At 45.7% G+C, this 24,655-nt stretch overlaps 1 protein-coding gene across 1 annotated transcript in view; it reads right to left on the bottom strand.

Moving 5' to 3' along the window:
• The window catches only part of Ust (uronyl 2-sulfotransferase), a 280,743-nt gene extending 261,339 nt beyond the window's left edge, over positions 1–19,404 (bottom strand). Inside the window, exon 1 of the mRNA XM_036169183.1 lies at positions 18,576–19,404. Coding sequence (XP_036025076.1) covers positions 18,576–18,837 — 262 coding nt within the window. The 5' untranslated portion in view covers positions 18,838–19,404. The remainder of the gene's footprint in view (positions 1–18,575) is intronic.
• Positions 19,405–24,655: the final 5,251 nt, after the last annotated feature.

The following is a 24,655-nucleotide window of genomic DNA, read 5'->3' as shown; positions in this document are numbered from 1 at the left end:
AAGAGACAAGAGAAAATAATGTTGTGGATGTAACAAAAATATATGATATGGGCCAGGCAGTGGTGGCACATGCCTTTAATCCCAGCACATGGGAGGCAGAGGCAGGTGGATCTCTGTGAGTTTGAGGCCAGCCTGGTCTACAGAGTGAGTTCCAGGAAAGGTGCCAAAGCTACACAGAGAAACCCTGTCTTGAAAAAAATATATATAGAGAGATATATAGATATATAGATATATAGATATAGATAAATATATAGATATAGATATATATAGGTAGATAGATATAGATATATAGATATATATAACCGACATATATATATATGTGTGTGTGTGTGTGTGTGTGTGTGTGTGTGTGTGTGTGTGTGTGTGGTAATAACATCTTTTAAAAATTAGATCTACTGTTTTTAAGGGTATGAGTAAAGCAGGTTATAACCTGCTGATAAAACATACAAGTATGTATCAATGTGATCATTTGCATTTAAAAGAAAGAGCTCTGGGGCTTACCAGCCATTCAGTCTAACCGAATCAATGACATCCAGTGCAGTGAAAAAACTAAGGTTGATCTCTGGCCTCCCCCACAAATTTATAGTATAGTATAGTATAGACTGTTGCTACTTGGAGTGTGGTCTTCCCATTCACACCTCAGAGCCTGCTGGAAATACAGAATCTCAGGACCCACTCCAGACCTGCTCCGTCAAAATCTAGACTTTAACAAACTTTCAGCTAACTTGAATGTATAGTAAAATTTAGGAAATGCTGGTATAAGAAGCTGTAAGCTAAAATGTGATGGGTCCCACTCAAGAGATTATAGACAGAACTGAAGCAATCCCAAATGGAGTACGGTGAAGGAACTGATTCACACCCCTAGCTCTCCGACCCTGTATCTACTACTTAAACTTTTAGCAGCACATTAGGACCCCATGTACATGCAACACCTAGAGACGCCCAGTTCCACTCCTCTCCAAAGGAAGATCGTTTCCAAAGCTCTCCCGATTATCTAAGCAGTCACCCTTGAGAACTCTGGCCTCCAAGCATAACCACAACCTTAACCAAAGATAGTATCAGTGTAACTGCAGCTGGACACAACAGGCCCTTGCTTCTAACCTTTACTCAGTCCCATACCATAAACCCTTCTCTGTCCCTCTGAGTCTAGAGAGCGCAAACACACACACACACACACACACACACACACACACACACACACACACACAGTGTTGTTAGTTACTCTACCTCTAACAGCCAGCCCACAACTGGTGCTTGCTGAACAGTTATTGAAGAACTGAACCTACACGGATGGGCGAGCTGACAGATGAAAGAGGAAAGCCGCCAAGCCAACTACACAAGAGCAGCTGAAAGCCATAGCAAAACACATGTCCAATCCCTTAAGTCTCATTGATGGGAGACTTCAGCAAAACCTAAGCCTCCTGAGCAAGAGTCAGCCTGAAATTAACAACAACAAAATCACCTACCTACTCCAAAAGGGGAGCCGAAGGGAAACAATCCAGGATGGGCGTGGCACACGTTGGCACAGCAGCACATGACGCTATAAAACAGATGAAGCACAAAGATGGGAACCCACCTAGCAACCAAAGCATGTTGGTCTCCCTACCAGCCTGTGAAGCTCTGCTAACCTGTGCCCAAGCACATACTCTAGGCCAGAAAAGCAGCTGGAAACACAGCACTGTCTACATACAGGTCAAGACACACCTTTCCCCAACCAGAACTCATGGGAACAGGACATGAGGACACCTGTGTTGGGTTAGGGAGATAGCTCAGTATATGCATGCTGTGAAAGCATGAGCATTTGGATTCCCTACACACACATTTTAAGAAGCCAGTCATGGTGGTATGTGAACGCCACCCCACCATTGGGGAGATAGAGGGATTGTTGGGGGTTGATGGCCAGCCAGCCTAGTCAAGTCAGTGAACTTCATGTCAAAATAAGAGACCCTACCTCAAAAAACACTATGAATTGCTCCTGAGAAATGACACCTGTGGGCTGACCTGTGGTAGCCATGCACATGTGCACCCACACCCTGGAGCAAACACATCAACACACCTATATGTGCAGATATATAAATCGGACACCTGCATAAAACATTCACTAAATGAGCTTGAATTAGTCACCGCCACGCTTCAAAGCTATGAGACTTGAAATACGATCACTCTGTGGTCGCTCGAAGCCAGGCTTTGCCTGTGGAAACAACAGGTAGGGTCCACAGGGTGCTACCTAGATTTCCTTACTCCTCTCTGCTCTCTGGGGAGTCACTTCCTTCTCAGTGCAACTAAAAGAACATACCCGCACACTGAAGGTCTTCCAACTCTGCTCAACAGGCAAACGAACAGCTTTTGGAATAAGAAACAGCATGAGCAAGATGGCCTCCATCCTGCCATCTGCTTAACTGAGGCACGGAAACCGTCATTAGGAGTTTGTATTCATGTAGCTTGCTGGCATCTTCTCTCCATCTTTCCCATGTCTTGTGTTGGAGAGCTGCCTCCGTGGGCTGTCTAGAGAGCCCACTGCACACTTCCAGGAAACACCCATGTTACCCCCACACTGCTTAAATTGGCTGTACACTCAGAGCTTATGCCAACATTATTTGCCTTTGGGGAGATATTCTGCCGAGTGGCCTCACCACAAACCGGGCCAGTCTGGCAAGGCAACAAGGCCAGGTAGCCAAGCCCCAGCTGCCCAGTCCCCTCCCTCCCACTCGGCCCTGACTCGGCTTCCCCATCAGTCATCACTTTCTGATTGTTCTCTCCCGTGGTAAAAATAACTTCCTCTTGGAGTGTCTGAGTCTGCCTGTGACGTCACCCACATTCCTTGGCATGTCATGGGAGGAATTCTTACACTGCTGCAGAATGAGATTGTAAGTAATCCCTGATCGGTCTGTGGTACTCCAACCAGATGAGTCAGGCCTGCTGCTCAGTGGGAGACAAGAGAAACCACTTCCAGACTCCTGCCTGGGCTGGAAGCCCTGAGCTAGTTCCTTCAGCCCTGCTTCTTCCTCTCCTAGTCAGCAGGTAGAAAGGGTGTAGGAGATGCAGGAGACCAGTAGGTCTGTCAAGATATTGGGCAGTTTTCCATGAGATTCCGTGGGTGTGGCTCTGGACAGGAATACAGCATCTTAGTGGGCATATCACCCAGGAATTGTTCCCAAGAACTTGGTCACATGTGCACTAGGGACCCAGAGGCTCAGCCAGGCTCAGCCAAGGCTGCTTACTCTTTAGACATGGAAGACATTCCCAAAGAACACAGGTCCAAAGGTGGCTTGTGACAGCAACACCCTCACGTCCAAGAAACTAGAACCTTAATAGGAGGAGGAGGAGGGGTACAGACATAGAAGAAAGAGACAAAGGTGTGGAGAGTCCTTGTGGTGGTTTGAATGAAATGGCCCCCATAGGTTCACAGGGAGTAGCACTATCAGGAGGCGTGGCCTTGTTGGAGGAGGCGTGGCCTTGTTGGAGGAGGTATGGATTTGTTGGAGAAAAAATGTCATTATGGGCAGGCTTTGAGGTCTCTGATGCTCAAGTCAAGCCAAGTGTGGCATTCTCCTCCTGCTGCCTGCCAATCCAGATGTAGGACTCTCAGCTCCTTCTCCAGCACCATGTCTGCCTGCATGCAGCCATGCTTCCAACCATGAGAAAATGGGCTAAACCTCTGAACTGGAAGCTAGCTCCAATAAAATGTTTTCCTTTATGAGGGCTGCTGTGGTCATGGAGTCTCTTTAGAGCACTAGAAACCCTAACTAAGACAGTAATTAAAACCAGCTTATCTTCTCATGGACAAACTAGCCAGTTGAGAGCAGCCTGCTCAGATATGCTGCCCATTTGGCTCATGAGTTATCATCCCTATCTTGATGATTTGCTCAGTTTTAACTATCTGCATATTAGTCTCATTTCCTCAAGAACCATCTGCACCAAGTCTGGATTTTTATTTTTATTTATTTTATTTTTTTATTTTTATTTTATTGCTTTGTAGGAGAAGATTGATCAGAACGTGTGGTTTTAATGCCTTTAGGGAACAGAAATAAGCAGGAGCCCAAGAATGCAAGACAGCGCAAGGGGTTACTCCATCTTGTATTCTTGCTGAGGTTGTTTCCAGGTTTAACTACAATCTAATCTCTTTATGGAAAATCCCATGGAAACCTACCCAGCTCTATCTAGGAACCAAAGGTCAGGATGTCCTACTAACTTAGCCCTTGTTAAAAAGATGCTTGCTTGTGCAGAACATCCTCCAGCTAACCGTTTATCTTTGCTGCCTGTTTGTGTGGAACTCCTCTCCTGGGTAACCTCTTGGCTTCTGTGAAAACTGCTTGCTTCAAACTACTTACTCTGCAAAGACTCCCTTGCACTTGTCAAGTAAGATGCCTGGAAGAGGTCTCTGCCCTTAAAAACCCTGTGTTTAGGGTTGGGAATTTAGCTCAGTGGTAGAGCGCTTGCCTTCCAAGCACAAGGCCCTGGGTTCGGTCCTCAGCTCCAGAAAAACAAAAACAAAAACAAAAACAAAAACCTGTGTTTAAGAAACCACTGGAACACAGACTATTCTTGGCTATTTATCCGAAGGACTCCCCAAGTCAATGTATCCTAGATACTTGAACATAAATATTTACTACAGTGTCATTTCCAACAACCAAGCTATGAAATCAACATAGGTGTCCATCAGCAGAATGGATAAGGAAAATATGGTACATACATACCATGGAAGTTTTTGCTGTTGTTTTGTTTTCTTCAAGACAGGGTTTCTCTGTGTAGCTTTGGAGGCTGTCCTGGAACTCGCTTTGTAGACCAGGCTGGCCTCAAACTCACAGAGATCTGCCTGCCTCTGCCTCCCAAGTGCTGGGATTAAGGACGTGCACCACCACTGCCCCGCACCACAGGAGTTATAAAAACTTTTTATTATTATTGTATGTACACACATGTGTGCATGCTCACAGGCGCGCTTGCGTGTGTGTGTGTGTGTGTGTGTGTGTGTGTGTGTGTGTGTGTGTGTGTGTGACTGGAGGCACACATGGCCACATGGTGTGTCTATGGAGAACAGAGGACAGCTCTCTGGAGGTGGTTCTCACTCTTCCCTATGGGTTCCAGGAATCAAACTCCGGCCATGAGCCCAAACAGTAAGCACGTTTACTCACCTTCTGAGCCATCTCACTGGCCCAAAATGGAATATTTCTCAGCTCTAAATAAGAATGAAGTCATGCCGGGCGGTGGTGGCGCATGCCTTTAATCCCAGCACTCAGGAGGCAGAGCCAGGCGGATCTCTGTGAGTTCGAGGCCAGCCCGGGCTACCAAGTGAGTTCCAGGAAAGGCGCAAAGCTACACAGAGAAACCCTGTCTCGAAAAACCAAAACCAAACAAACAAACAAAAAAGTCATGCCATTTGCAGGAAAATGGGTGCAGCCAGAGACAGTCACATTATTAAGGCGGACTGAGGAAGACAGACAAATACTGCCATGTTTTCTCTCACGGGCACTTCTGTGATTTTATGTAGAAAAGAAAGTCACGCGTGCATGTGTGACATGAAAGTAGAAGCAAAATTGTCGAGGGGACAAAGGGAGCTGCCGGGAGCAGGTGGGAGTGGGGAAGGAGGTGGGAACTGTACCAAACCATCACACAGTCGGCGTGAAAATGCCTTTGCGCAACCCAGTACCATGTGCAGTAAATGCACACCAATGGAGCAAAAAACCAGACATATTAAAAATTTGTAAAAGAAAAAAATCCTCCTCCTTCTTTTTTAAATTGCCATCATTAAATGACATCTCGAAGAGCATGTGATTTTAAGATCACAAAGGGGTATTAGGAAAGTACTGACTCTAAAGGAAAAGATACCGTCCTCTGGAGCAGCTTTAAATATTACTGACAGGGAATTCTAGAACCCTTAAACTGTATTTCTCCCTTCTCCGGGCCACGGGAACTCATTCTCAGACTGACAGTCAAGCTCATGCTAGAGGTGAGGCTTCGAGGAAACTGTGGATCGCGTCAAACTCCTGGCTTTGGGGGTGAAGAAATGGAAAACCAGGATGGTCAGTGCCGTCACAGCACTCCCACTGAGCTACTGTCTGTCCCCGTCCAAACTGTGGCTCAGGAGCCCTCCAAGTACCTGCACTACTCTGTCTGACAGTTCAACTTGTCCAACAGAAAGATGACAAGCTGTAGTCCCCAGCCAAAGCAGGAAGTTCTGTGCTTGATTGATCTTAAGGCTCTGCAGCACAATTTAACTTTCTTTTGAATTATTGGAAAATAGGCAATTGCTTTCAGATGCCCAAGGATGCAGGGATGAGTGGTAGCCCAGGGATGCAGGGATGAGCCACTGCCCAAGGACTCAGGGATGCACCACTGCCCAAGGATGCAGGGATGCACCACTGCCCGAGGATGCAGGGATGAGTGGTAGCCCAGGGATGCAGGGATGAGCCACTGCCCAAGGATGCAGGGATGCACCACTGCCCAAGGATGCAGGGATGCACCACTGCCCAAGGATGCAGGGATGAGTGGTAGCCCAGGGATGCAAGGATGTGCCACTGCCCAGGGATGCAGGGATGAGCCACTGCCCAAGGATGCAGGGATGAGCGGTAGCCCAGGGATGCAGGGATGAGCCACTGCCCGAGGATGCAGGGATGAGTCATAGATCTCATGTGCCCCATGTCCCTGTCAGAGACCAAAGCAAACAGAGAAACTAAGATTTGAGTACAGAAATGAAGTCACCCCCACACTTGGTCAAGACCCCTCCTCTTCTGTGGTGCACGGCTCTGGCCCTAACCCCGAACAAGAGCAGTGGGAACAGAGGAGAAAGTGGCCATGCTGCTGGAAGGTTCCTCCACGAGGAGCGAAGGGCTAGGATCGATCACGGTGTGGGCCTGGTGCCATGACTGGTTCAAGCAGACCTAACTTAGAGTTCGCTGCTCTAATCTTAGCACACCCAGCCTTCTGGGCCTCAGCCCCCAGTGTGTTCCTCCACACTGCTATTTTATCCTGTGAGTACGGGGAATAAGCGAAAGAGATAAATTCAAAACGGTAAAGTTTTCTGTGGGGAAAAAAAAATGTTCTTAATTCATCTCAAAATTGAAGGAAAAGAAATAAAAAGAAAAAAAGAATGTGTTCTTTCTCCCCCCACCCACTCCCTTGGGGATATTGTATTTCTAGGGATTGAACCCTATAAAACAATGATTCTCAACGTATGGGTCGCGACCCCTTTGCAAGCTGACCCCTTTTCACAGGGGTCGCCTGAGACCATTGGAAAACACAGCTATTTATATTACAGTTCCTAACAGTAGCAAAATCACAGTTATAAAGCAGCAGCAAAAGTCATTTTATTGGGGGGGGGAGGTCACCACAAGATGAGGAACTGTATTAAAGGGTCACAGCATTGCGAACCACCGCTCTAGATGTTCACACATCTAGACAAGAATTTTACCACTGAGCTACATTCCCCACCACCAGCACCCCAACACACACACACACACACACACACACACACACACACACACACAATGTACACACACATTACACACACACATATTACACACACACACACACACACACACATATACACACACATACACATATTACACACACATATACACACACACACATATACACACACATACACATATACACACACATACCCATATCACACACACACACACACACACACACACACACACACACACACACACATTTTTTCTTTTTTCCAGAACATCCTCTTTAAATTTCTAGGAAGCAGAAAAGAGGCTAAGAATGAGGAAAGTCCTTGGGTGTATGTAACTAACAGGGCAAATGCCTGGAACTTGCCAGCTGCTGACAAGGCTTCGTCAATTTAAGGGAGAAAAGAGAAGCCACAAAAAAAGAAAGAAATCACTGGTTAGGTAATTTCACATTTCTGGGTTACAATGGTTTCTGTACTGGGAGCCGAGTCATAAATGAATTTGCATACTCCCACTCTATGGGTGTTCCTGTGAGTGTCATATACACATATGGGCTTAAAAGAATAAGGTGGGAAAGCAGGCATTTGTTAAATTAAATGCCAGGCCTTGGGATAGAAAAGTACAATTAACAATTTTAAGAAACTAACTCAGACGTGTGCTTTGCCTGTGTATATGTCTGTGCACCGTGTAAGTACCTAAAATGACAGTTATTAATCCCGTTGTGCAGTTCAAAGCACCCATGGCTCAAAGGATTAAAAAGAAAAGAGAGAGAGAGAGAGAGAAAAGCCTGTTCAAGTTCTCGAGGCTGCTCAGCAGTAACTATGACTCACCCAGATCTCTATCCAAAGCTATATTCTTTCTGAACATGATGCTTCTGACACAGCCTTTGGTGACTACTGTCCAAATGACTGAACATAGGAAATTACTTACCTCAGAATACTTGTATTTTTCTTTTCATTAACGTCATGAAAGTCATCCTCCCTGAACTGGGGGTGGGAGGGATCAGTGGTATGCCTTACAAGCCGTGCTGTTGAATGCAATTGGCTGTTTAGAACATCTGCCAGAGCTGAGGACTGGGACTCAGTGGCAGAGCCCAGGCTTAGTGTGGACCAACCACGGGTTCAGTCCCTGGACCCCATGAGACAAACACCTATCAGTGAGTGGAGTCAGAACCAGGCAGCCAAAGCGACAACTTAGAGTAATCTCAAGACCTTTTACTAAAACCAAGAGAAGTAGTTTGGTGCACTGGGCTCTAAGTTTACTCTGGCTAAAATCTATAGTCACCATTTCAAACATTGCACACCATACAGCCACCTCCTTAAAGACTTGAAGCCGTACTTGAAATGTGATGCCCAGTTTTACACAGATTGCTAACGAAGGAAGTCTCTGACCTAGAGAGAGAAATACAATGCTCACTAGTAAACTCCCAAAAAGAACTGCTCTGGGGTTCAGGGAGACGACAAGAAACAAAAAGCCTGCATTCCAGCTGGACACAGCCAAAGCTGTGAAGTAACCTCAGGTATTAATTACCTGGAGCTCTAAAAATGTAACTCTAAATCCCCAGAGGTGGGAGGCACACAATTATCCCTGTGCACAGAAGAAAATGTTTATTGAGCTATCTGTCATATTGATTTTATATTTATTTAGTGTATTGGCTTCCAATAGCATGGAAAAATTAGACTGATGACATCAATTGAGCTGTCTTTCTCATCCCTCCCCAAAATCTCTACTGAATACAGAGCGCCAGTAAATAGGTTTACAGTGTTTACAAAGGACAGTCAATACAACAAGTACATTCAACCAACAGCTCCTTCCTAGGAGCCCAAACACAGCACCAAGGAAAGGGCTGAAGAGGGCGATAGGAAGTCCACGCTCCCTGCATTTAAGGAGATTGTCTTCAACTGATCACAACACCAGGTAGCATGCCGATCCTTCAGAAAAGATGGCGGGAGAAAAACTACAGGGGTTCAGAGGTCCTCACTGGAGATTTCAGCTTCCTCAGCAGCCAACACAGAGGACCAAAGACACGAAGGCAGTAAGTGAGAAAAGAAAAGTGATTCACTGGCTACCATCGGGAAATTATAGACAGCTCGTATAAAATCTGATGGACCAAGAAGGATCACTTAGTTGTATCCTGTTTTAGTTAAGGTTCTATTGCTGTGAAGAGGCACCATGACCACAGCAACTCTTATAAAGGAAAACATTTCACTGGGGCTGGCTTACAGGTTCAGAGGTTTAGTTTAGTCCATTGTCATCATGGCAGAAAGCATGGGGGCATGCAGGCAGACATGGTGCTGGAGAAGGAGCCGAGAGTTCTACATCCAGATCAGCAGGCAGCAGGAAGAGAGAGTGACCCTGGATCTGGCTTGAGAATTTGAAACCCAAAAGCTCGCCCCCAGTGACACACTTCCTCCAACAAGGCCACACCTACTCCAGTAAGGCCACACCTCCTAATAGTGCCACTTCCCATAAGGCTATGGGGCATTTTCATTCAAATCACCACACTTATTTTCCAGTAATTTGATATGACTTGTTTTGCATTGCCTGGATTAAGAGTTTAGTTAGTGTACAAATCATGACATTTCCACACTCATAAATCATTGTACTTTGCTCCATTTTAATTAATTCCCTTGCAAATACTCTTCCCCCACAAATGCTTTGCCAACTGCTTTTGTTACACACAGGCTTAGATATTGATCCTACATGTGAAGGAAAAATGTGATATTCTGTTTTATCCCTAATAATTTCAAATATGGCTGTTTTAAGCCATACAAATTAAAGTTCTAATAAACAACATTAAAGTGTCTATACTTAAAGCTTATTTTAAATTTAAATTTAAACTTTTAACTGAAAAATAAAAGATTTAAAAATTTAAGTTTAGAAATTTAAAAATTTCTAAAGCTTTTAGACAATTAATAGCTTCCTACGCACAATCATGTCATTTCACTAAATAGAAACATGCATTGAAAATGCAGCTAAGTATAAATTTGTCCTGTGCATTAATGTAATGGGTATACAAAACAAATTAACTGCATGTGAATCCTAACTTCCCAAAAATGCTCAAGATTTCCTTGATAACGTCATGGTACACTGTGTAAAGGAACACAATGTACCAAAATTTTTAACCTGATAAGCTTATCTGCTCTATTCAAGTGCACACATAGGAAGACAAAAATACATCCATTGTACATAACCTGTCACTCAAAGTTGGCTGCATTCATATTCCTCATGCAAAATTCAGTGTTCTTTGTGATATCTCTAAAGTAGATAAGTGGTGACTGTACATGAGTTATCATACATTTTGTGCATATGGTGCACGTGTGTGTGTGTGTGTGTGTGTGTGTGTGTGTGTGTGTGCATTCACATGTGTGCGTACATGTGTGTGGGTAGACATGCATGCACGTGTCTGGGCATATAGAGGCCTGATGTTGACATTGCGCATCTTCTTCAATCATGCTACACTTTATTTACTGAGGTACTGTCTCTCAATGAATCCAGAGCTCACAGACCAGAGGATCCCTGTCTCTTAGTCCAGAGTGTTGGGATTACAGGTAGCAACAATGCTTGCCTGGCTTTTCTATAGGCTCTAGAAATCCAAACTATGGTTTTCATATTTCTTTAAAACTAATTTATTTATTTTTAGCAGGGCAGTGGTGGCGCACGCCTTTAATCCCAGCACTCAGGAGGCAGAGCCAGGCAGATCTCTATGAGTTCAAGGCCAGCTTGGGCTACAGAATGAGTTCCAGGAAAGGCACCAAAGCTACACAGAGAAACCCTGTCTCGAAAAAAACAAAATTAAAATAATATTATAATAATTTATTTATTTTTATTTTATGTGCATTGGTGCTTTGCCTGCATGTATGTCTGTGTGAGAATGTCAGATCTTGGAGTTACAAGCTGCCATGTGGGTGCTGGGAATTGAACCCCAGTCCTCTCGAAGGGCAGTCAGTGCTCTTAACCACTGAGCCATCTCTCCAGCCCCTAGTTTTCATATTTTTATGGCAAGTACTTTATCCACTAAGCCAGCAGTTCTCAACCTGTGGGTTGTGACCCCCCAGGGGTCACATATTAGATATCCTGCATATCAGATTATTGGTGAAATTATTTAGGCCACTCCACGTAGTTAAAAGGGAGGTTTATTTTGTGGGGTAACTTACAATGAAGGGGTAGGTTGCAGGGTCTGGCAAAGGTATAGTGCAGTCCGGCTGGAGAACTCTGCTCGGTCTCCCTCCAGCGTCCAGGGTCCCGGAACCAAGCGTGCAACCTCCTCTCGATCCTCCGTCCTCTGTTTCCTTCTCCTCCTTCCTTGTGGGCATGACCATTACCGAAGCCTCAATGGGGGTTGGAACTTCCCGGCCAATGCTGGGATGGCTATCCACTACATCAGATATTTACATTACAATTCATAACAGTAGCAAAATTATGGTTATGAAGTAGCAATGAAATAATTTTATGGTTGGGGGGGGGTCCCCACGCATGAGGAATTGTATTACAGGGTCACAGCATTGGGAAGGTTGAGAATCACTAAGTCATTTCCAGTCCAAGTTAGCACATACTTAAGCTAAAATACAGATAACCAATATTTATTATTTAAAGAGATTCATCACTAGAAAACAGTCTTTTAAGATTCCTTAGGAAAGGCCCTTGTTTTCCCAATTAATTATTAGAACTTTTATTTTGGGTTGTCTGTCTCTCCCAACTCTACACTTAACACTTTGGAAATGGCTACTGTATAAAACTAGCTTGTTGCTCCTTGGGAAGGATGACACAGGGAATCTATCAAGAACACTGTATTTAAATCAGTATTATTTTTCCCAGCTCTGATTGATAGCAAATCTTCTATCTGATAAGAGCCTCTTATCCAAAATACAAAAATACTTAGAACTCAATAACACAAGGAAAAAACATTTTAAAGTTGCAAAAGAAGTGAATAGATATTTGCTCAAAAAAAGATACAAAGTGGTCAAGAAACTCATGAAAGCCTCTAGGATCCACTAAGTGCTAGCAAAACACAAAACACAACCACAGTGGCACACTACTTCATGCTTGTGAGGATGGCAACAAGTTTTTCATGGAAAAATAAGTGTTCATGAGGATGTTGGGAAACTGGACCCATATATCACCGATGGGGCCATGAAAGGACACAGACAGCCACTGTGGAAATTCCTCCGTGACTTAAATATAGAGTTCCCATGGGACCCAGCAACTGTACTCTGAAGTACACACTCAGAAGAATGGAAAACAGTGTTCAAGATACTAACAATGTCACGGTAGCCCACAGGTCCCATCCTGCTGCTTGCAGACCTCCATTGCTGACACTAATCAAGAGACATCACTTTTCTAGCTTCCTCCTCTCCATTTCCCTTCTCCTGGCATTATAATACAAACATATATATCATGTGGAATCATCCTGCCAAACAGTGGCTGCATTTTGCTGACTTTTGCAAGTAAGAATTCCCAGTGGCCGGCGTGTTAGCATTTCTACCCCTACCTCTAATAAACAAGAAGATGCATGTCACTGTTGGCTAGGGATAGGTTTCTATAACACGAAACATAGGAGTATGACAAAGTTCATTTGTGGTCACTGCTTCCAAAAAAAAGAAAGAAAGAAAGAAAAAGAAAAAGAAAAGAACTGAGCAACAGCTAACAATTCTAAGGGCTGGAATTTATCAAATGAGGTGCCTTTCCACTGCTCATCACCTGACCCCATCAGTTCGGCCGCAGGGCCAACTGTGTCTTCTCCTTCAGCACCCCTCCGTCAGGCAACAGACAGGGTGTCTCTCCTCGAATGGAAAACGCTTGACTATTTTATTTCTACCCTCTCTCCAACAAAACCACCTCATGTCTTAAGCCTAGATGGATGTCAGGGAATGTGGAGAAAGAGAGTATCTAGAGGATCCATATTTATGGGTGTTTTTAAACAATGCAGACTGAGACTAGCCTCCATTAAAAACAGTTTACCAGTCAGAATGCACCCCCCACCCCCAATCCACACTCTGTGTTTACAGAACAGGCTGCCACAGTTGGATGTCTTTTTCCGTCTTTCTTCTAATACAGTGCTGCTGTGTCCCCAACCCACCCTCCGAGATGACTGTGTGGCTATAAACAAGACTCTCATTTTTCCATGTCGACAATTTCTATTGATAACCTCATATTTTATGCATTCCTTCCCAGGGGCGGACAGTGTGAGGCCTCCAGGATGGCATTTAAGCCACGTGTGATACGTAGAAGATAGATAGAATTGGGTTTTTAAGGCTTAGTGAAACTGTTTCTGTAACTGATCTGGACCTCTATGTTCACATTTCCCTTAGTTAGAGAATTTCAAAATTCAGTAAAATCACATTTTTTTTGCATTTTCTGACTCTAGATTCCCAGGCTCGTGCATATAATATGTGTAGAAATTGGCAATTCTGAGAAGAAGTACTATGTCTCCATTTAAAATGCTATAAATTAGAAATGGGAAGAGGACAGTCTACCAACTGTAGATCAATCCAACAAATTTAGCTCTCATAAAGGCTAAATCACATCTCCAAGGCTTGATGATAAATCTTTAGCGTCTGCCAGTTGTACAAGATCAGTAGTGAACCATCTGGTTCATTTTGTTTATATTAATCTAAATAATGCGTGTCCAAGTTTTTGATATTTCCACAGCTCAGAAGTGATAAGACTACTGCCAAGCAGGCTGCATCATAACCTGATTTCAGGGGAGGGGGAGGGGTTGTTCATTTTGTTTTCTATAGCAAATCAAAGTTTGAATGCAGAAGAAGGTGGGGGTAGGGGACAAGCTGGGTGCGGTGGCCCACACCTTTAATCCCAGCACTCCAGAGGCAGAGGCAGGTGGATCTCTGAGTTCAAGGCCAACCTGGTCTACATAGTGAGTTCTCCGACAGCCAGAGCTACAAAGTAAGACCCCCAGGAATTTTAGGTTGCTAAGGTCACACACACAATGGTAAAAGGCATTTGCTGCACCATGCTAGGGACGTGAGTTCAATTCTGGGATCCATACAAAGGCAGGACTGACTCAGTCTAGAGAGTTGTCTTCTGATCTCTATGCGCGCGCGCACACACACACACACACACAAAATCTAGATAGAAAGACAGACAGATGGGCAAATAGAGTGTGTGTATGTACGTATGTATGTATGTATGTATGTATGTATGTATGAAATCATATATATATATATAATTATATACATGTAGTTATATATGTATATGTAATTGTTAAAAACATTTCCCACTGGATTGGGAAAGCTGTGGGCTCCCACCCTTAAGAACAGCGTCAGCCATACTTTACCCCACAGCTTCATTTTCCTCTCCTAGCTTACTTCTTCCATTTGAATGTTGCAGCAGGAAGTTCACTTTAGAAGAACACACTCTGTCCTTCCCCAAACTGGCTGGAAGAAGGAACCTTTTGGCCCCAGCTCCTCGCTGTGCTCTGTCTCTGGTCTCTCCTCTCCCCACACTCTGCTTCCTGGAGGACCCACTTTGCCCCTACTCTGTGTCTCTCATAATCTCAAGAAGTATAAAGCCAGGTAGGGCTGCGGCTGTTAGCTGCTCCCCTCCCCCCACCCCCCCCCCACCTCCCTCTCCCGAAACAATGGGCCGTAAGCCGGAAAGCAAATTGTATTCATATCACTTGAAATTAAAAAAAAAAAAAAACGAAACCATGGTTATGACCTTGAAACATCTCTATAAATCAGCTCCCCTCCCTCCTCCTCATTCTCACAAATGCCTTCCACGGCTTCTGAGAGCAATGGTTGACTGCAGAACAATGGTTTTCAGGCCGCAGCCCTGGCAAGATCACCTGAGATCTTGCTTTGGGGCAGCCTGCTTGACCCAGGCTCAGGCTCATTCAGAAAGTCTGGAAGGAAATTCAGATTTCCTGAGAATTTGAATATGTAATAAATTCCCAAGTAATGCTCATGCTACAGATCCAAGGACCCACACTGAGAACTAGGAGCCTACACACAGAACTTCTAGGAAAAGACCAGGGGGAACTAGAGTTTCCCAGTCTCTCACTTCTGGCTGCCCTGCTGTCAGAGGCAGTATGGCCGCCATTAATGGGATCATGGTTCGAATGTAAGATGTTCCCAAAGGCTCATATATTTGAACATTTGGTCGCCCGCTGATGATGCTCTTTGGGGAGGTTGTGAAACCCTTGGACATGGGGGCCTAGCTGGCAGACCCAAGCCACAAGGAGCAGGCCTTTGAGGAGGGATAGCCAGGTCTTGCTTCTGGTTCCTCCCCATGTGATGAGCCCTCACCATATACTCCTGCCGTACCATCCCCAGAATAGACGGACACCATGAACTGAAATAGAGTCCTCTTCCCTCAAGCGGCTTGTGTCAAGGTCAAGTGTCACAGTGAGAGGAAATGTAACTAATATAAATAGAAAGGCAGAGTTTGGACAGACCCGTGGCTTCGATTATTTCCCTTCTCTGCTGGCCTCACAATAAACAGAGGAAAAGGATCAAGGAAAGGAAAGTGAAGTTGTGGATGTAAACCTGAAGATAGGTTAGCCAGTCAGCTGACGAGATTCCCCTTCTCATCTTTGCTATATCTGTACTTGCTTAAACTTCCCATGGTGCCTTTCACCACGTGCTGGAATCCCACAGTAGGTCCTGCTTCCCTTTCTGTATGCCCACCAGTGTTAAGCAGCTTTCTATTGCTGTAGCAAGTACCTGAGATGAACCAACTCTGAAGTTTTATTTTTGGCTCCATGTTTGGGAGCTACTGATCCAGAACTGACTGATGCCCATTGCATTGGGCCTGTGGCAACCTAGGATGTCATTGGGGGGAGCGCACAGCCAAGGAGACTCTTTCATGTCACATCTGGATACTGAAAGAGGAAGAGGCCAGTGCTCAGCAACCCCTTTGGAGAACACGCACACCCCTCCCCAATAACCTGACCTAAAACCTCCTCATAAGGCTTCCACTCGTAATGTTTCCACTACCTATATATATAACAATATATTCTGTATGGATAAACTCTAAAATGAGAGAGAGAGAGAGAGAGAGAGAGAGAGAGAGAGAGAGAGAACACATTGGCAAGCAAGTCTGCAGATAGCTTAGCCTGATATAATCCAGGATATATTTGAGGCCATTCTAAAGACCACAAGCCCAGTTTTCCCAGAAATGATTGTTGTATCTATGTGACAAAATACTAAGGAAGAGATTTGGCAAGAGAATTTTATTTTCATTTCACAAAGATGACATGTCTAACCCACCACGCCCATCAGAAAATGGTCAGTTAGTGAAGACGATTCAGTCCTCCAGGTAAGCATGGCCAGTTCTCTTTTCTACCACCTGACCCTCCATATGCATCGAGTCACACCTTGTAAAATAGACAGGGATCCTGTGAGTGCCATACCTACTGACCTTTCCTGACTATCTTCAAATGCCCTTGCTCCTCACCCCCACGACGAGTTCCTCCTTCACATAAAGGGTAACAGAACCACAAAACTGTAGGAGCCAGGATCATGGTTGATGAAAATTGGGTCCTAGTCCCTAATTACAACCATGAAGAGGCAAAGCCATAAATTCTGAGAACAAAGCCAAGCTCTCCTGGGAAGAGTGGACACCGAGGACTTCCAATCTTACACAACACATTTTGCTCTATACTCTAGACCTTGCACTTAACTTGAAAGGCACTTGGTGGGGGGTGGTGCACCACCGGACTCTCTGGGGAAAAATTCCTGAGCTTCGACACTTCCCCAGACTAGTGGACACTGATTGTTCCTGACAGTGAAGATAAAGTTACCCAGAGCAGGAGCGGGAGCAGGTGTCTGGGAGCTGGGAAGGAAGGCCCAGGATTCCAAAATGCAGAATTGCAAAGAATGAAGGTTAGTTACCCTGACCAATAAAAAGGGCCTATTAACCCCAAACCATAAAGCCAGATGCTAAGAACTGTGCTTTGGAAATCTGACCAGGGCAATATTTTCTTTAATTTTTCCATTGCGGTTCTTGAGAAAATCATAGTGCCCCAACAATTCTACATTGAAATGAAGTTTTTAACTTTTAAAAATCTGAATACTATTTTTATCAGTTTACACCACTCACAAACGCCCTAGAGGCGTTTGTTGGTGTGGTTTTGAGGTTTTCTTGTTTTTCCTCCCAAATGGCCTGCTGTCTGGACCTGTTGTTTCCGTGAGTTAAAGACCTTAGAGGTAAATGTAGAAGTCTCCAATTTGGCAGGTCATTCTGTTTCCAGAATTTTGACCGAGTCTCCACCTAAATCGATTCTGGGCCTGCAGAGGACCATTCTTAGCGGTTCTTCTGCTCATGTTTACCATCTCAGAGGCAACCTCCACAGGACCTCTTCTGGCTGCAGAAATCAAGGAGTTTGCATCCTCGCTTGGCCAAGGCACAAGAGCCAGCATCTTCCCTGGGACCTACCTCAGTGAGTGCTGGCCAAGCCCTGGCACGCAGAAGCCCGGATGAGAGAGCAGCGAGGTCACACCTCACTGAAATCTCTGTTTTCTTGGGTTCCAACCTCTTCCTTAGCCACAAACCAAAAAAAAAAAAAAAAAGTTCTAACTTGAGACACACACAGGGCAGAAGTTCGACAATTCACCAGAGGCGAAGCCACTGATGGGCACCTACCGGACAGCCCCAATTCCTCCCCAGTTCCTCCCGCACCCTCGCTGCAGTCCGTGGGGTGAGCTGGTGCGGCCAAGGGACAAGTCAGCCCAGGGACAGAGTGGAGCCTCACCTGGACCAACCCACAAAAGGGGAATCTACTGGATAGAATTTCTAGAAGTGACTGGAAAGAGGGGCTAAACCAACCCACACAACCAGACCAGACTGGATCGAAAGTCATTAACCATAATCACTGAGTGGACTGTCCCCGCACCATCAAGCCAGAGAATACACGCACACTCACAAACATACACTGCCCCAATTAGAGTGGGAGGGGAGGGGGACCGGTACGTGGTGTCCCAGCCCCGGGGTACCTGCCTGGCGCCCTAGACAGCTGCAGACAGCCGGGCGCGCAGAAGGAAGCAGGCGCTCCCAGCTGCCGTTAGGAGGGATGCTTCACTGGCATCGCACCTAGGGAGCCTTGGGGACCGTGATGGCTGTGACGGCTTTAGATGTTCTCCGCTTATCACTCTTTCCCCGGGTGCCCAACTTTGTCGGGCCGACGCCGCCCTTGCTTACCCAGATACTGCCGCAGGTCGAGCAGGAAGCGAGGGGGTCCCCCACTGAGCTGGTAGAAGAGGGAGCCTAAGCAGAAGACCAGCAGGGTGGCCATGCAGAAACCGTAGTCCCGGAGGGAGAAGCGTAAGAAAGGCAGCAGCGGGATCCGGCGCTTGCAGCCGCCCAGGCACGGAGGGGCGCCCCCCACAGGGACCCCATGGGGCCAGGGATCCTCGCCGCCGCTGGGATGCTGCTGCTGCTGCTGCTGCTGCTTCTTCTTCATCGCCGGCTCCGCCGCCTCGCACAGCCCGCCCGGGCCAGGAAGAGGTCACCCATCCGCCGCCAGCCGGAGCGCCTGGCCGACCGGTTGCACATGGAGAGGGACGCGCCGAGGGCAGCCGGGTGGGGGCGGGGAGGGGCCGAAGTTGCCAGGCTCAGGACACTCTCCTCATCTTGGTCCCCGCCGCCCTCTGCGGCCCCGAAGGGCCCCGAGATGTCCCGGGCCCCGGCGTGGGGGTGGCGATCGTAGCCCGCTCCCTGTCGCGCGTCCCGCTAGCAGCAGCCCCGCGCCCTAGGTCCTTCTGTGGCCCGGGCTCGCTCACGGCTCGCTACGAGCGCCAGCGTGGACCACCCCCCCGGGCTTTGTGTGGGTCTCGGGCGGCGTGTTTGGTCCCGACTCAGGCTCGGCTAGCTCAAGGCAGGGAGGATCGGGAGGCGGACACCACCCTCTCGCTCCACCTCCTTGACAGGGGCTTCCCTCCTCTCCTCTCCTCCCCTTTCTCCTAGGCGCAAAGCCGCCCGCTCTCTTGCCCTCCCAGGCTCTCTCCTCCTTCCCCACCCCGGGGCTCCTCGCTCGACTTGGTGTCACGTTACGGCTTCTGCCGGGGCGGGCAGGGAGGGAGGAGGGGGCCGAGGATCAGCAACAAGGAAGAAAGTTTCTGGGTGTGTGTGATTTTTTTTTTTTTTCCTTCTTCCATTCTCTACAATCTGGTCTCGGTTCCTGCGCCACCAGCGACCTCTTGGGGCCCGCTGACTTCCCTTTCGTAAACAGTCGTGTGCTGGAGGATTTGACTGCGTTTGTCTTCACACTTTGGAAACTTGCTTCTCTTTCTATATCCCAACCGACCCGTCTACCAAAGGCTGATAAAGGGTGCTGGGATATAGGTTCAAGACCTAGCTGAGATGGTAAAAGGGCAAGCGGTAAGAGTTATAGTTAAACATGCCAGTCATGGCCAGGCGCAGCGCCTCACGCCTTGGCTGAGATCGGAGGGCGCTTTTCTCTTGCCCTCCCTGGTCCTGCAAGCGCTCCACTGAGATCAAGAGTCCAGAGCCCTTCAGGAAGTCCTTCCAGCAGATAGGAGAGGGGGGAGCTCTGTCCCCTCACGTACCTGTTTCACTCCTGTCTCTCTTCCCACCGCTGGGAAGGTTCTAGAACGGAAAGAGTCCTTGGAGCTTCTCTGACATTGATCTTCTGATGGAGCTTCTGATAGTTGTCAGAACTGCTCTATCAGGCACACAGGATCGGATTTTTTTTTTTTCTTTGTTTTAATCGCCAGATACAGAAGTGATATAGCCTGAGAGTTACATTACGTTTCCAGCGTCCTGGGATGCTTTTCTGGTGCTGTGATAAATATCATGCCCCAGAATAACACGGAGAGAAAAGAATTTGTCCGTTATGGAGGGAAGCTGAGGCAGGAGGAACCTCGAGACAGGAACTGAAGCAGAAACCAAGGAGAAATGCTGCTTACCTGCTCACCTGCAGCTACTGTTGTTAGGACCACCTGCCTAGGGATGGTTCAGCCTGCAGTGGCCTGGCCCTCCTCCTCCATCAACACGCAATCAAGATAATGCTCCCAGACGTCCCCACAGGCCAGTCTGTTTGAGGTAATTCCTCAATAATGGCTTCCTTTTCCAAGGTGTATCAAGTTGGCAACAAAACTGACGTTCAGTGGCAGAAGTTGGGATGAATAAGCCAGCTATCCAGATATATTAACCACTGCAGGGTGGTACAGGCCGGAAGGGGCTTTCTTCCTGGTTTGCCTGGGATACGAAAATAGGCCATTTGGCTTAGACCACGTGTTTCTGATGCCTCTCATCTCTGATCCTAATTTTTTTTTTTTTCTGTTTTTCAAGACAGGGTTTCTCTGTGTAGCTTTGTGCCTTTCCTGGAACTCACTTGGCAGCGCAGTCTGGCCTCGAACTCACAGAGATCCGCCTGGCTCTGCCTCAAAGGTGTGTGCCACCAATATATTCTCTCATTCTAAATATTCCAGTAATCAGGGGCCTGGGGAGAGGAGAGGATCTAATAACTCCAGGACTATCTTCCTGAAAACCTTTAAAAAGTTGTGTATCCAGAGAATGTTCCCTGGAAAGTTGAGGAATTGGGAGGGACCCTAGGAACAAGAACTCACAATGAAAGAGCAGTGTATAAGCTGGTTAGTTTTAAATGTCAACACACCATAACCTAGAATCACTTGACAGAGCCTCAATTAAAGGAATTGCCTAGACTGGGTTAGTCTATGGGCGTGTCTATGGGGAATCGTCCATAATTATTTAATATGGGAGGGCCCAGCGCACTGTGAATGGCACCTTTCCCTGGGCAGATGGTTCTGAACTGTATCAAAGAACTGGCTGAGCATGAACTTACCAGCCAGCCTGCAAACAGCATTCTCCATGGTTCCTGCTGCGTTTCTTTGGCTGTGAAGGGAGGTCATCCATTCGTCAGGGGTAACACTGGATGGAATAGCAAACAGGCTTGTCTTTGAGTTCCTGCCGTGAGTGAGTTCCTTTGGTGAGGAAATGCGATTTGGAATTGTAAGCCAAGTAAATCCTTTCTCCCTAAAGTTGCTTGTGGTCACGTCATTTGTCATGGCATCAGGAATAAAAAACTGACCAAAGTTGAATTACCCACGACCTCAGTATGAACTTCACAATCTGGAACATGGGTGAAGACAGTACAAACCACAGGCTAGAGCAGTGGTTCTCAACCTGTGGGTTGAGACCCTTTAGGTCAAGTGATCCTTTCACAGGGGTTGACTAAGACCATCAGAAAACAAAGATATTTGCATTATGATTCATAACAGTAGCAAAATTACAGTTACAACGTAGCAATGAAAATAATTGTATGGTTGGGGGTCATCACAGCATGAGGAACTGTATTAAAGGGTCGCAGCATTAGGAAGGTTGAGAACCACTGAGCTAAAGAGTTGTGAGGTGGGCAGAACCACACTCAGCTATTCTCTCAAAGAGTCACTCCTGCCCGTGCACAGATTGTCACTGTCTTACATTGTCCCAGCCACTTTCTGAGGTCTCTTTAGGACACCAAGTAGAAAAGAGGCCTTTTGTTTGCCATAGGAACTCCCAACTAGAGTGTTAACGGTCTGCTTCACATTTGCTCCCTGAAAAGGAGGTTTATCAGGATTAATGTGCACACTTTAGAAATGTGACTGCCCTTTAGAGAATTCAGCCCATCAGTCATTGCTCATTAGTGTGAATTACTTTAATCAGTACAATGAGGAGCCCAGAATAGACTCCCAATTAATAATTTCTGAGTTGCTAAAGATGGGCTAGGAGATGGGAGTTGCCAAGCAATCTTCATAATGTTTTAGAGACCTCCTCTGACAAAGTGACCCTGGAGCAGAGCCTGGTCCTGTGAGCCGAACCCTGGCTGTGTGTAAGAATGTGTGTAAGACCCTCTGTGTTTGTGATCTCACCCTGGGTTTTGGGGGCCTGCTTTCGGCCTTCTGTGGGGAAAGATCCACTTGCTGTGAGGAATCTAATGAGCAGGAAGGAGGCAAACACACATCTGAAAAGATAAGTAAATGTAGAAATTAAGAAAAAACAAACAAGCAAACAAACAGTAAGGGAACCAGCAAGTAGCTCAGTGGGAGAGCACTTGTCTACCATGCACACAATGTCCTGAGTTCCAGTTCCAGTATGGAAGGGATAAAGCCCTGCATAGAAAACAGTTGCGTAGAGCTGGGGAGATGGCTCACTCGGGAAGGTGCCTGCCTTGCAAGCATGAGGACCTGGGTTCAATCTCCAGAACTGGCGGGATTAAAGATGGACACGGGTACCGCATGTTTATAATCCCGCTTGCTAGGGGATCTCTGGGGCTGGCTGATCAGATAGAGACCTTGTCTCAAAAAACAAAAACAAAACAAAGAAAAAAAAAAAACCAAAAATTAAAAAAGAAAGAAACACACACAAAGGTAAACAGCACTGAAGAACGGCACCAAGGTTGACCTCTGACCTCCAAATGTATGTCTACACACATAATCACACACACACACACACACACACACACACACACACACACAATCACACACCTGTGCACACATATGAACCTACACACACAAAAGCCATGGCAAAGGTATGAGGAGCAAACTATGACAAGAATAAAACAGCTCTGACTTTTTTTAACCAACAGCCTAGCCATTCTTTAAAACCTTAAGAGGTAGGCAGGTCTCTGAGTTTGAGGTCAGCCTGGTCTAAGAGCAAGTTCCAGGACAGCCAGGGCTACACAGAGAAACAACAAAGAAAAGCCCTCACAAGTAACAAGAGATTCCCATATGGGGGAAAAAGTGGTTTGTATTTTCGCCCAAGTGATAAAACTTGGTTCTTCAAAGTCCTATAAATTTTTTTTAATCAAATATTTATCCTAATGCATGGTATCTTTATCTTAATAAGCTAATGTGTCTTTTGAAAGGATCTGCCCTAGTATATTTTCCAGAAAACAAACTAATTCAACAAGAATCTAGCAGACTTCTTGATTCTATTTTATTTAAATGTATACTACAAAGAGAACAATACTCCTATCTCCAAGACAGACATGACTTAGATATTGTCAGAAAGAAATCATGTTCTCAAAGAACTGTCACTAAGTGCTAACGTGGTTCCCCCAGCACAGACACAAGCCCAGTTGTTACAATGTAGTGCTGTCTTCCTGGCAGATTTTTTTCCTCCTATAGTGAATTTTCATTAAAACTCTTGGTTTCATTTGTTTTAAAGCCTGCTCAATCCATTTGTAAATTTACTTTTAAACTGAAGAGATGGCCCAGCAGTTAAGAACACAGGCTGCCGGGTTGGGGATTTAGCTCAGTGGTAGAGTGCTTGCCTAGCAAGTGCAAGGCCCTGGGTTTGATCCTCAGCTCCACAAAAAAAAAAAAAAAAAAAACAAAACAACAAAAAAAAAAAAAAAAAAAAAAAAAAAAAAAAAAAAAAGAACACAAGCTGCTCTTCCAAAGGACCCTGGTCCCAGCACCCACAGGGCAGCTCAAAATTGTCTGTAAACCCCAGTTCCAGAAGATCAAACACTCTCACATAGACATACATGTAGACAAAACATCAATGCACATAAAATAAAAATAAATAAATAAAAACTGTCATGATTCTAGATGAGGCGGAACCTGGGAGAATGGAGCCGATGAATGACAGACTGACGTCTCATGCAACTTTATTCAGAGCCCCAGACAATTCATACTCTGAGGAAGGTGAAGAAAGGTCACATGAGTAAACTTCTCAGGAGGCCAAGCTGTATACAATCACAAAGATAAGCCACACATGTCAGTCAGAAAGATATGCTTTTCCACAGAGAAATGGTTTATTATTAATTGAATGACAGCAGCAATCGGTAATGAGTGATCTGAAGTGAACTCACTCCTTTCCACGACACCTGAGAGGATCATGAAAACACATTCCAAGAACAATTCCATGTTTTGAAGAAACTGAGGTCATAAGACTCTTTTCTTGTTTTCTTGGTGTGTTCTCACGAGCACTCAGAATTCTCCTCACATGATTCCATTCTTGGACCCTGTTCCAACAACAACAACAACAACAACAATAACGAAACCTTAATAATATGTCTAAGAGCTAAATGTCTTACCTTAATTGGTAAATACATCACTTAACAGTGTAAATTGTTGCTGGTCCAGATTTTTAGATGTCCGGGCAATACAGTCTTCCACTAGTTACAGTGGGTGGTTTAACTAGCTTTGGTGTGCTACAGTTCCCCCAAGAAGTTCTAAACTGAGTCATCCTGCTCATTTTTTACTTCTATGTCTGTCAATATTAAGTCAGTTTACTTCTCTAAATCATGTAGC

Source organism: Onychomys torridus, chromosome 19 (assembly GCF_903995425.1).
Source record: "Onychomys torridus chromosome 19, mOncTor1.1, whole genome shotgun sequence".
Lineage (NCBI taxonomy): Eukaryota > Metazoa > Chordata > Mammalia > Rodentia > Cricetidae > Onychomys > Onychomys torridus.
The sequence above is the reverse complement of the archived record's forward strand: the minus strand, read 5'-3'. Positions and strand labels throughout refer to the sequence as shown.